General features: G+C 36.3%; 1 protein-coding gene across 3 annotated transcripts in view; it reads right to left on the minus strand.

The window, feature by feature from the left end:
- The window catches only part of LOC136034140 (titin homolog), a 166,138-nt gene that overhangs the window by 71,431 nt on the left and 82,122 nt on the right, over window positions 1–12,585 (minus strand). For all 3 annotated transcript variants that reach the window (XM_065715318.1, XM_065715316.1, XM_065715317.1), the window contains exon 10: window positions 3,439–3,588. In XM_065715318.1, coding sequence (XP_065571390.1) covers window positions 3,439–3,588 — 150 coding nt within the window. The remainder of the gene's footprint in view (window positions 1–3,438; window positions 3,589–12,585) is intronic.

A 12,585-nucleotide genomic window follows, 5' to 3' on the forward strand; every position in this document is an offset into this window, starting at 1 on the left:
TATATATATATATATATATATATATATATATATATATATATATATATATATATATATATATATATATATATATATATATATATATATATATATATATATATACGTCTATATATCTACTGCTACTACTATTACTACTACTAACAACTCATTACAACACCAAGCCACCTGAGATTAATAGAGCTACGGACACTCCTTCTCCATACCAATCTATTCAAAGCCTCCCTCTTTAAACTGTACCAAGAAGTTTCCATTACTCTTAAACCTTTCCTTACGAAATCTCCTCACCCCTTTCGGAGACGACCCACTTTTTGAAGGTTGCTATAATGGAGACCCGACTATTCGATATTCAAGAAAAAAATTGAACACAGATAATTTTTTTCTAATGTTGGAGAACCTAACAAGTAGTTTCCAATTTCTTAAATTGTTACAACGGGGTCGCCTTACAAGCATTTAATATTTCTTATAAAACCATTATATTATATATTTTGGTAGTTCTGCTTATTTTGTAGGCCTTTTTCTCATTTTGTTTCCGACAAAGGGTCTTTTATTTCTTGTATATCTTATTATTAATCAGTAAAAGCAAAAGCACAGTATTAGTTTATCATGCCTAGAAACAGAGGAATCCTCAGAAGCGTAAAATAAGAATTTGACAATTCTTAGGACGCAATCATTTTGAAACACAAACCTGACTCTTCATATCTAGAGACAATTTTACATCTTAGATATTAAAGCTGTGTAAGGTTTCACTTTTATAACACACTATTTTTAAAGGTCATCAAAGGTCAGGGCCCTCTAGAGGGAGAAGGAGTGGAGGTGGGTACTTCAAAATAGCATCTCGGGACATACTTTAGCCTTTAGACCCACCCCTGAAAGTTTTAGTTTACTAACCTAACCCATTTACGTCTACACTAGACTATTTACAATGTATTTTAGTAGTATGACACAGAAGGTAAATATATCTACACAGAAACACACAGACAGACATGGCTTTGAAGGACCCCTCCACCAGAAAATTTACAAAATGAATGTCAAAAACACCCTTCTTATTTTACCCTCCCCTTAAAAATGTCGTAGTCCCCTCCCACTAAAGCCTGACCCGGTGAGCCCAGGCAAGGGTCCTAGAATTTGTTTCAGGAGGAAAGGGATGAGGCCAACGTAAGAAAGGAATAGATAAAAAATTAATACTTATATGCAAGATATTACATGACGAATTAAAAGAGTCGCAAGATTTCAGGTAGAACAGGGCCCAAAAGCCCTAGCCTCCCCCCCCCCCTACTCCCTTGGGGAGTGCTACTAGACAAGTACTAAAAATGCTATTTTTTATCTAATAGAAATGCAGTAAAAAAAGTTTTTTTTCCTCACATGCTTCATTAAAATTTGAAGAGTGGTTTTCAAACAGTTCATGTTAACGAACTGTAAGTAAGGAGCGATGTGACTCAATAATAATCGAAACTATAAGAAACAGAGTCTTGATAATAATAGACACATAAAAGGAATCAAATTTTGATGCTTATTCAAAATATAAAATTCATGAAGTTTAATGCTACCCTTCAAAAGTTATGAGCCTGAGAAAATTTGCCTAATTTTAAAAAAAGGGGGGGACACCCCTAAGAAATCAAGTGATCTTGATAAAAATCACATCATGAGATTCAGAATATCCGAGAACTTTACTGTCGAGGTTTCAAGCTTTTTTATACAAAAATGTGGAATTTTGATTTTTTTTTTTTGCCAGAAGCAAGATAACGGATGTTTATTTCTATTTTTTTTTCCAGAGGTGATTGTGTCGAACCAGTGGTCATAGAAGGTCGGGAGATGCCTCAATTCATTAGAAATCGCAGTTATAGTTCCCTTTTTAAGTGACCAAAAATATTGGAGGGCAGCCACCGACACCCGCTTCTCTTACCCAAAATTGTCCAATCAAACTTTTCCTCACCATGGTCGAAAGATCCAAAAACTATGTCTTTGAGGTTGAGTTAAGCAACACAGCCTCCAGGGGAAGGGCTGCAAGTTGCCCATTGCTTACATATTGTATTGGCTATTCGGATGTATGAAGATATTTTCGAGGGGGGGGGATTTTCTGGTCGGGGTGCTTACGTGGGAGGATCTTTCCATGGAGCAGTTTTCGTGAGGGAAGGGGATTTTCCAAGGGATTGAATTTCCCAGCATTAATTAAAACCTATCAGAAATTAAATTAAAAAAAAAAAAAAAAAAAATTTTCAACTGAAAATAAGGATATTATAAGGATATAAATAAGGATAAGGAAAATAAATTATTGCGTATATGAGGGAGTTGACCCCTCCTCAGTACCTCACTCTTGACGCTAAACTTTTTTTTTGAATTTGTAAAAAAAATTATATTTTATTTATATGTTCGTTGTGTACCAAGAGTAATTCTTAAATAATTGCAACAAAAAGTCAACCTTTAGCGTAAAGAATGAGGTACTGAGGAGGGGGCAATCCCTTTCTCTATGTAACAAGTTCTGTTCCTTTTCAGGAACAGAACGCCGACAATTTGAGCCTTTTCTTGATGTAATGAACGTTCAAATGGACCTTAAATTAGAATTAGCGCGTTTGTATAATTCCGTTTTTTTTATTGGACCTTTAACTTTTGCTTTGACTTGTCTTTTGTCATTACGAAAGACATATCGCCGGACATGTTTCTTTTAATTGTTCAGGTGGTGGAACAAAAACTTCTTCTTCTGCCTCGGCTTGTCTTTTGTCATTATGAAAGACATATCGCCGAACCTTTGTTTGTTTTAATTGTTCAGGTGGTGGAACAAAAACTTCTTCTTCTGAAAAATTAATCTGTACAAAGTTCTCTTTTACACACAGAGTTATTCTCCTCGCAAGTGTCCTATGAAGTTTCTCTATAAACTCTTAACCTCCCAACTAATATACCCTTGTGTCCTGGTATTCCTTGGTATATAATACATGTCACTATATAAAGGTATATTGGTATATAATTATATTACTTGGTATAGAAAAGAGCAACAAGGATTATACTCCGAAACTACGACATACCCTATGATCAAGCCCTCGCGAAACTGAATTTATCTCCACTTAAAGTCCGGGTTTAACACCTGATTCTGCATTTTGGAAAATCCGTCCTAACCAACACGAGCCACCGATCACTACTATCCGAATAAGCCCCTCCCAATAGTCGAGCTCCGTTACAAAATAAACTTCTACCCCCTAAAGTACGAAGTAATCGTTATGCCAACTCATTAGTGCCTTTCTTCAAATCGATTTTCAATGCTGAGCCATATGTGTGTGATTTTTGTTTAAATGTAAGAATGTGTAAAAAAACTGAATTTAGCTATGCTACGATAGCTTTCAAATATATCGATCTGTCTCTCTATCATATTCATACCGGCATATAATACATCCCAGACTTACTTTTTGGGTCTCTTAGCCTACTAATTAGAAGGACGTTTCATACCATTTCTTCCAATGTGTGAAAGCCCTGATGTGTTGCTAGTGACTCCTGGTTTCGATAATAGCTTACTTTGATGTTGGTCTTCTACTATAGAAACATATTCTTGAGAGATTGATGAACCGTCATCATCTGTCTGGGAGACTGCTGGAGCGTCTGAAAGAGAAAACGAACTATTTAAAAACTTGAAAGACAAAGGTCATTTTGTGTCGAATAATATGCCATATGGGGATTCAGATGTAATATGCCATATGGGGGATTCAGATATACGACATCTTGAGGATTTTCCAGTGCCAAGTTACCTAAAGATAATACTACAATGGCCTGGAGCACCAGCTTTTACGCAATACTTTCAGGAGAACGGGTAAATACCAGCAGAAGCTTTGTTTTTCCCAGGATGTAAATGGGGGTATTTTTCATTATTTTCAAGTAAAATCTTATTTCTAAGGGGAGGTCGACTCCCCCTCCTGGCGGTGCCCGTGATGACAGGATAGTTGAAGAACATTGAGCTAACAGTTAACTACCAACATATATCATTACAATGAATCTGTTTTAAAGTAAAGCTGCCCCTCGATAGCGTAAGTAATCGAGTAGCATTTTCCTACGACAGGAAACCATCAATAATAATATAGCCCACGTTATTCCCGCGAATTAAATTTTATATTTTTAAATTATATGTAAAATGAAACATCAACTAATAAATACAAACAACTTCTACCAGAAAATACACTGATAAGGCGATGCTGGCCCCCTAGCTGAAGTACAAAAACCTTTACAAGCTTCGGACACAGTCTGCCTAAAACAGCAGTTTGTTTGTTTGTTGTCTTTTTTTATTAATTTTTTTTTTACCCATAAAAGGTAAAAGCCAAAAAATGTGGAGCACAAATCAAAATAGAACGAAATGAAAACAAAAACAGCACAAAAATGACCAAAGCAAATTTTATATGTTATATATAAAATTTTTTATACGTGGTATACACTATATATAAAAAAAGAAGAGCTAAGAGCTCATATGGCACTTGTGATGAGGTCGGAAGAGCCAAGAGCTCATATGGCATGAGCTCAAGCAAAATTCTATGAATTAATAGACTGATTTAAAAGGAAAATCAGAGGCTTAATGCCGGTCGGGATTTAAAATAATAGCTCTGAGACACGAGGTCCTTCTAAATATCAAAATTCATTAAGATCCGATCACCCACTCGTAAGTTAAAAACACCTCATTTTTCTAATTTTTCCTCTCCTTTCAGCCCCCTAGATGGTCAAATTGGGGAAAACGACTGTATCAAGTAAATTTGTGCAGGTCCCTGGCACGCCTACCAATTTTCATTGTCCTAGCACGTCCAGAAGCACCAAACTTGCAAAAGAACTGGACCCCCCTAACTCCCCCAAAGAGAGCGGATCCAGTCCGGTTATGTCAATCCCGTATCTACGAAATTTGCTTATTCTACCCACCAAGTTTCATCTCGATCTCTCCAATCTAAGCGTTTTCCAATATTTCCGGTTTCCCCCTCCAACTCCCCCCAATGTTACCATATCTGGTTGAGATTTAAAATAAGAGCTCTGAGACATGAGTTCCTTCTAAATACCACATTTCATTAAGATCCGGTCACCCGTTCTTAAGTTAAAAGTACTTCAATTTTGTAATTTTTCAGAATTGACACCCCCCAACTCCCCCAAAGAAAGCGGATCCGTTCTAATTATGTCAATCACATATCCAGAACTTGTCTTATTCTTCTCACCAAGCTTCATCCCAATCTCTCCACTCAAAGCGTTTTTCAAGATTTCTGGTTTCCAAAATTTATGTTTCCCCCCTCCAACCCCCTATGTCCCTGGATCCAATTCGAATTGAAAATGGAGCATCTGAGACATAAAGATCTTTCTATATATAAAATTTCATTTAGATCCGATCACCCATTCGTAAGATAAAGATAACTCAATTTTCATGTTTTCCAAGATTTCCGGTTTCCCCCTCCAACTGTCAAAATGTCACCGGATCTGGTCGGGATTTAAAATAAGAGCCCTGAAGTACAAGATCCATCGAAATATCCAATTCCATTAAGATCTGATAACCCATTCGTAAGTTAAAAATACCTCATTTTTTTAATTTTTCTGAATTACAACCCAACTCCCCCAAAGAGAAAGGATCCGTTCTGGTTATGTCAATCGCGTATCTAGGACTTGTGCTTATTTTTTCCACCAAGTTTCATCCCGATCCCTCCACTCCACCCAATGTCACCGGATCCGGTCGGGATTTAAAATAAGAGCTCTGAGACACGATATTCTTCTAAATATCAAATTTCATTAAGATGCGATCACCCTTTCGTAAGTTAAAAATACCTCATTTTTTCTAATTTTTCCGAATTAACCGTCCCCCTCATTTCCCTCAGATGATGGAATCGGGAAATGACTATTTCTAAATTAATGTGGTCTGGTCCCTGATATGCCTGCCAAATTTCATCGTTCTAGCTTATCTGGAAGTGCCTAAACTAGCAAAACCGGGACCGACAGACCGACAGAATTTGCTATCGCTATATGTCACTTGGTAAATACCAAGTTCCATAAGAAAAACAATTAACCAGCCTTAGGAAATATGAAATATAAAAGAAGGTACTACTACTACTACTAAAAAAAAAAAAAAAAAAAAAAAAAAAAAAAAAAAAAAAAAATCAAAGTTCACATACATTTGAGATTGCATATAAATAAGGTTAAACTTATCCACTAATTTTCATTCGGCAAGCATTTCTACAATATCTCCTCATAAATTTAACTATGAACCATTTCTCTCGTTTAGAAACCGCTTTAACTATAACAACCAAGCAATTCTTAGAAATGATCCAGCAATTCATGATTGTGCAGTCTTTAGAAAAAGCTAGATGGCACTAGCAATTCTATCTTTGACACGTCTAACCTCTTGCTATATCTATTTCTTTTTTTTCTTTTTTTTAATTCATCGTCTCTGATTGCTCATGATGTCATTCTCCGTGCACTTTCGTTTGATTGTTTTGTTATTGTGATTTTTATTTTCTCTTTCTGCTTTGTGTGGTGGGCCTTGGACTTGAGTATTGGATCTTCAACTAATATTATTTATGTTGTAAATATTGATGGGGTCACCACAATCATGAGCTCTGTCTCTCCGTGGTGACCCAGTGTATTTTATTTGTTATGCGTATTATATTAATAAATTGAATTGAAAAAATTAATCAAATTTGCTTGAGTGATACAATCCCTAGGAATGCAGATCCATAGAGACAGAGCAATTGCAATCCTCAGAAAAGTACAGATTGCGAAAAACTGGTAAGAACAAAAATTCAAATTGTTCTACAAAGTAGCGAAAGGGGACAGATAAAAAAACATAGACAGTAAATTATATAGAAAGATAGACAGATAGACTACAAATTATGAGAAACTGATAAAAGCCGAAATTCAAATTGGTCTTCAAAAGCAAAAAAGTAGTTTTTAGTCGCTATTTCGCTCACATTAAAATTTTCAATGATCCGCTTCATTTCAGTTGACAATCTTGATTGTAACTCAGCGCATAGTTTTCTAAGTACAAAAACAGATCTCCAACTTTTGTAAGAGAGGCACAACCTTATAAAATATTGCTTCATTACCTAGATATATTTAAACTTTGAAGTTAAAAAAGAACATTCAAAAGTTGCCTGTGGTGTGACTCAAACCGGCGATGTCTTGTCGTTTGAAACTCAGCAGTGTTGAGAATCCTTAAAGTTGAATACATGGTTTTGCGCTAAATAGAGTATTGTCTTCTTTGTTTGGGGGTGCGGGAGGAGTGGTGGAATTACCCCTTGGGGTGAATTTTTACTTGTTTATTAGTATCAAACAGTTCGTGGTAACGAACTGTAGTAAGGAGCGACCCGGCTCAATAGTAACCAAAACTCTAAAAAAAGGAACTTTCATACCAATAGTTACATCAAAAGAATCGCATTTTAATGCTGATTTTAAATATATAAGTTTCATCAAGTTTAGTCTTACCCATCAAAAGTTACGAGCCTGGGGAAATTTGCCCTATTTTAGAAAATAGGGGAAACACCACCTAAAACTCATAGAATCTTAACGAAAATCACACCAACAGATTCAGCGTATCAGAGAACCCTATTGTACATGTTCCAAGCTCCTATCTACAAAAACGTGGAATTTTGTGTTTTTTGCCAGAAGACAAATCACGGATGCGTGTTTATTTGTTTGTTTTTTTTTCTTTTTCTTTTTCTCAGGGGTTATAGTATCGACCTAGTGGTCCTAGAATTTTGCGAGAGGGCTCATTCGAACGGAAATGAAAAGTTCTAGTGCCCTTTTTCAGTGACCGAAAAAATTGGAAGGTACCTAGGCCCTCTCCCACGCTCATTTTTTCCCCAAAGTCATCAGATCAAAATTCTGAGATAGCCATTTTATGCAGCATAGTCGAAAAACCTTATAACTATGTCTTTGGGGACGACTTACTCCCACACAGTCCCCGTGGGAGGGGCTGCAAGTTAAAAATTTTGACCAGTGTTTGCATATAGTAATGGTTATTGGGAAGTGTACAGACGTTTTCAGGGGGGTTTTTGGTTGGAAGGGGGTTGAGAAGAGGGAGTTATGTGGGGGAAATTTTCCATGGAGGAATTTGTCATGGGGGAAGAAGATTTCCATAAAGGGGGCGTAGCATTTTCTAGCATTATTTAAAAAAACAATGAAAAAATAACTATGAAAAAGTTTTTTTCAACTGGAAGTAAGGAGTAGCATTAAAACTTAAAACGAACAGAAAATATTACGCATATAAGGGGTTCACCTCCTCCTAATGCCTTACTCTTTACGCTAAAGTATTTTTAGTAATTTCATTTATTTATTCTACGGCCTTTGTGATTCAGGGAAAAAAATTTAAGCTTTAGTGTAAAGAGCGAGGTATTGGCGAGTGAGCGAACCCTCTCATATACGTAATAAAACATACGAATATAGAAGTTTGTTACGTAACCTAATTCGTAAGTTACGTATATCTTTTACTAATGGAAACGTTCGTAAAAAACTAGAAGTTCTAGTTGCCTTTTTTATGTACCCAAAAAATTGGAGGGCAACTGGGCCTCCTCCCCCTCCTTTTTTCTCAACATCATTCGATCAAAACTATGGGAAGCCATTTATCCAAATAAATAAATATGCAAATTTCGCTTTAATTATTCATCTGCGGAGAGCCGAAATCAAAACATGGGTTAACTAAAAAACGTCCAGAAATTAAATAAAAAAAAAACAAGTTTCTTTTTTAACTGAAACTAAGATAAAGGTAAAGGATGCGGCATTTAGACTTTACAGTCCGTACCGGCGGTGCTGATCTCCGTTTCTTGGCCCTTCAGCCAGGAAGTGCAATGGGGGGTTGGGGGCCAGCCAACCTGTGCTTTCGCACACCCTTCCTGTTTACCTTCCCCAGATTTCTCCAGGTACCCATTTAGAGCTGGGTCGACTCTGGCTAAGCTTACAGGATCACGCCACTGACCCCCGTCCCAAACTGAAGAATTGGATACACCGGGATTCGAACCCGCGTCCTCTCAGACACGGGATCCCGAATCCAGCGCACCAACTAAGGAGTGACATTAAAACTTAAAACGAACAGAAATTACCCCGTATGTGAAAGGGGCTGCTCCCTCTTCAACGCCCTGCTCTTTAAGCTAAAGTTTTTACTGTTTTAAAAAGTAGAGTTGAGAGAAAGAGTCAAACTTTAGCGCAAAGAGCAAGGCGTTTAAGAGGGAACAGCCCCTTTCATATACGGGGTAATTTCTGTTCGTTTTAAGTTTTAATGTCGCTCCTAACTTCTAGTTAAAAAAAAACTAGTTTTTTTTTATTATTTAATTACTACCAGGGATATATATATATATATATATATATATATATATATATATATATATATATATATATATATATATATATATATATATTTTGAAGCTAAAAAAGAACATTCAAAAGTTTCTTCTGGTGTGACTCAAACTGGATATGTCTTTTTATTTGAAATTCAGCTATGTTGAGAATCCTTGAAGTTGAATACATGGTTTTGCGCAAAATAGAGCATTCTCTTTGTTTGGGGGTGCGGGAAGAGTGTTGGAATTACCCATTGGGGTGAATTTTTTCTTGTTTATTAGTATTACTACCAGGGCTAGATACATTTAAATTTTGAAGCTAAAAAAGAACATTCAAAAGTTGCGTAAGACTTTTTTGCGGATAAAACTTATTTCTTTGGGGGGGGGGAGGGGGATCTCTCATATCTGCTACCACTGGCTACCACTGGCTCCGTAGGCATAAATCATAATTCCAAATAGTCAATGACTTTTCAGCCAAGCTTGTTGGACGACACAGAAGAGACAGAGAAGCACCGCCACCACGCAAATTCGAATACACACAATGGATGCTTTTTTGTGAGTAACTTGCTTCACCCCTTAATGCAAAACTTGAGGCCCCTTGCCTCCGACACACATTGAAACTGACACTGAAATTTCCAATTTGATCCGCAAACCATGAGACAAGTATGAGCAGACATACTAACTTCGTGGGAAAAGATATTCAGATAAGATTTGCAGCACAAAAAAATTGCTATCCAAAGGCCTGAAGAGCTAGTTTCGGATTTTGGAATTAATAAATAAAAACCTGGCAAATAAAAAATCATAAAAAGACACAAAAACACAAAGACTGGGCAAAAAAATGCCAAAATCGAAATTATCAGAGTGAAAGATCATGAGAATCATTAAACTGGGAAATTCCATAGCAAGTTAAAAAGATAAAAATCGGTGTGACGGGATTTACTGGTTACTGTTGTATTGTAGTAGTGTAAGGAATCTAGTTACTGTTGATAGGATAGCTTCATGTAGCCGTTGCTTAGCGTCACAACACGGTTGGTTCAGAGCCAATTATATGTTAGATTACAACTCGAATATTGTTCTTAATTAAGTCATCAATTATTTAAGCCTAGCTTATATTCACTCGCAGGTGGTTTTCTCCACAGACATGGTTTTCTTCTGATGGACAAGGGCAAAAAACAATTTGTAACAAACTATAAAAATTCTAAAGAGCCCAAATCAGGCGGCAGCCTAAACTGACGGATTATTAAAATTTTGCTAGCTTGGTCCAGCAACAAAGTGTACTGTGAAATGTACTGTGTACTGTGAAATGTAATGTACTGTGTACATTATGCTGTAATGTAATGTACTGTGTACTGTGTACAAGTCACCCGATTTCGAGAAACAGCAAGCTGGAGTTCAAAATATTTTGTGGAAGTCAATATATCTAATTTTCATTACAAATGGATTCACAAGTGTGAACCTTCCTTATTTCCCAGCTACATTTGGTTTTAAGCAATCCCTCTCAATTATTGAATAGCGGTAATAGGACTCCTTCCAAGCTTGGGTAGGAGATTCAAAGCATTGAAATCCGTATAGGCTGGTAGTATATATCTGAAAAGCATTGATTGATAACATATTGCATTTTTTTTTAAATGAAGTGTTCTTTGCTTTGGACGCTATATTATGACGATTTATCTGCGTTTGGTGTGATTTCGCTTATTGAAACATGGAATGATTATTCCCCTATACCACCTATCCCCGGGTATTTGGTAGAACAGATCGTGCGCAATATATCATGAGATAATAGACATTATGGTGGCATTTGGGTTTTGGTTAAAGCATCTGCTATTGAGGGTTGTTAGAGGATTAATAGTAGATCTGAAAACTTGGCTTTGGCTGTATATTTGTTTTAAATGTGGGAAGTAATTAATTTTGGGTGTAGTGTATATAACTCCACAGAGCAGTTCGTATAATCGAGACAATACTTGGGAAATTTAGAAGAATTATCGTTAATACAAGAAAGTTATAGACATCTGGAGCGCGTGTTGATGGGGGATTTTAATGCTTATACCGGCATGGAGGCTGAGATGCCAGATGCGTTGATCCCAGATTTTGCAGATAAAAAAATTAAGGCTGAATACTGAAAAGAGCGAAGTTGCTATTTTTAAAAAAAGGAGTGTAGGTGGTGAAGGAAAGTATAGATTTAAATTTAATAATAAGGAACTAATTATAAGTAAAAGAATAAAATATTTAGGCTTTATCTTGTCTGAAAATGCAAGCCTAAAGAGTCATGTTGATGAAATAATTAAGAGAGGTAGAGTGGCCATGTCTGCAATTTTTAGAGACCCGACGATAACGGAGATTAAAAACCTAAAATGCATAAAAGAATATTTAATACAAATATTTTACCCGTGGTAGAATATGGAGCAGAGATATGGAGTGGAGGAACGGTGCAGCAGCAACTGGAGTCCCTTCAGCTCCAGTATTATAAAGAGTGTTTGGTCTATATCAGACAACTCATTCACAGATTCTGAAAGGTGATATGGGTCTGTTTTCTTTAAAGCTACGTAGGTATATTTTAGTGCTTAGATTCTGGTTTAAGTTAACTAAGATTAATGAAGATAAACTAGTAAGAGCGGCATATGATCGGATGTTGAAAAGTGGTTTAAAAACCACTTGGCCATCACAAATTAAATCATTACTAGAAAAAGTAGGAATGCCTTATTTATGGAATAATGGTCTTTGTTCTAGTGATATACCTACATATTTAGAAAGCCAGGTACGATTTATATTAGAGAGTCAGGAAATTCAGCATTGGCAAGGGCTGGTTTTAGATTCTACAACTCTACAACATTATAATCAGGCAAAACCTAGTTCTGGAGAGGAAGTTTATTTTAAATTTAATTTACCGGCTATGATTATACGTCGTTGGATTCAGCTTAGGGCGAACTATATTGGATATAAAACTTCAATATAAAACTATATTGAATGCGGGATAAGTTTGCACTTACCATATCGTATGGTGAACAGACAAACCCGTCTCCTGTACCCATTAATTATCTCACACCATGTCTATTCAACAAATAGGTGTCAATGGGGGGAGGGGGAGAAATTGGCCTCCCTTCTAATCCAGAACAGCCATAAAACGTTCGACAAAAAAAAATTATAGTTGGTCCTGATAGGCGGTATGTTTGTCCCCTTTGTAAAGATTAGGACGAAGACTTGGATCATTTTCTCCGGAAATGCCCAGTGCTCTTTGATTTACGAGAAAAATGTTTACATGGGATTCATTTTTTGCTTCCTGGTATTCTGCAAAATAGTAACCCAACCACAATATTTC

This window comes from Artemia franciscana, chromosome 12, assembly GCF_032884065.1.
Source record: "Artemia franciscana chromosome 12, ASM3288406v1, whole genome shotgun sequence".
NCBI classification, from domain to species: Eukaryota; Metazoa; Arthropoda; class Branchiopoda; order Anostraca; family Artemiidae; genus Artemia; species Artemia franciscana.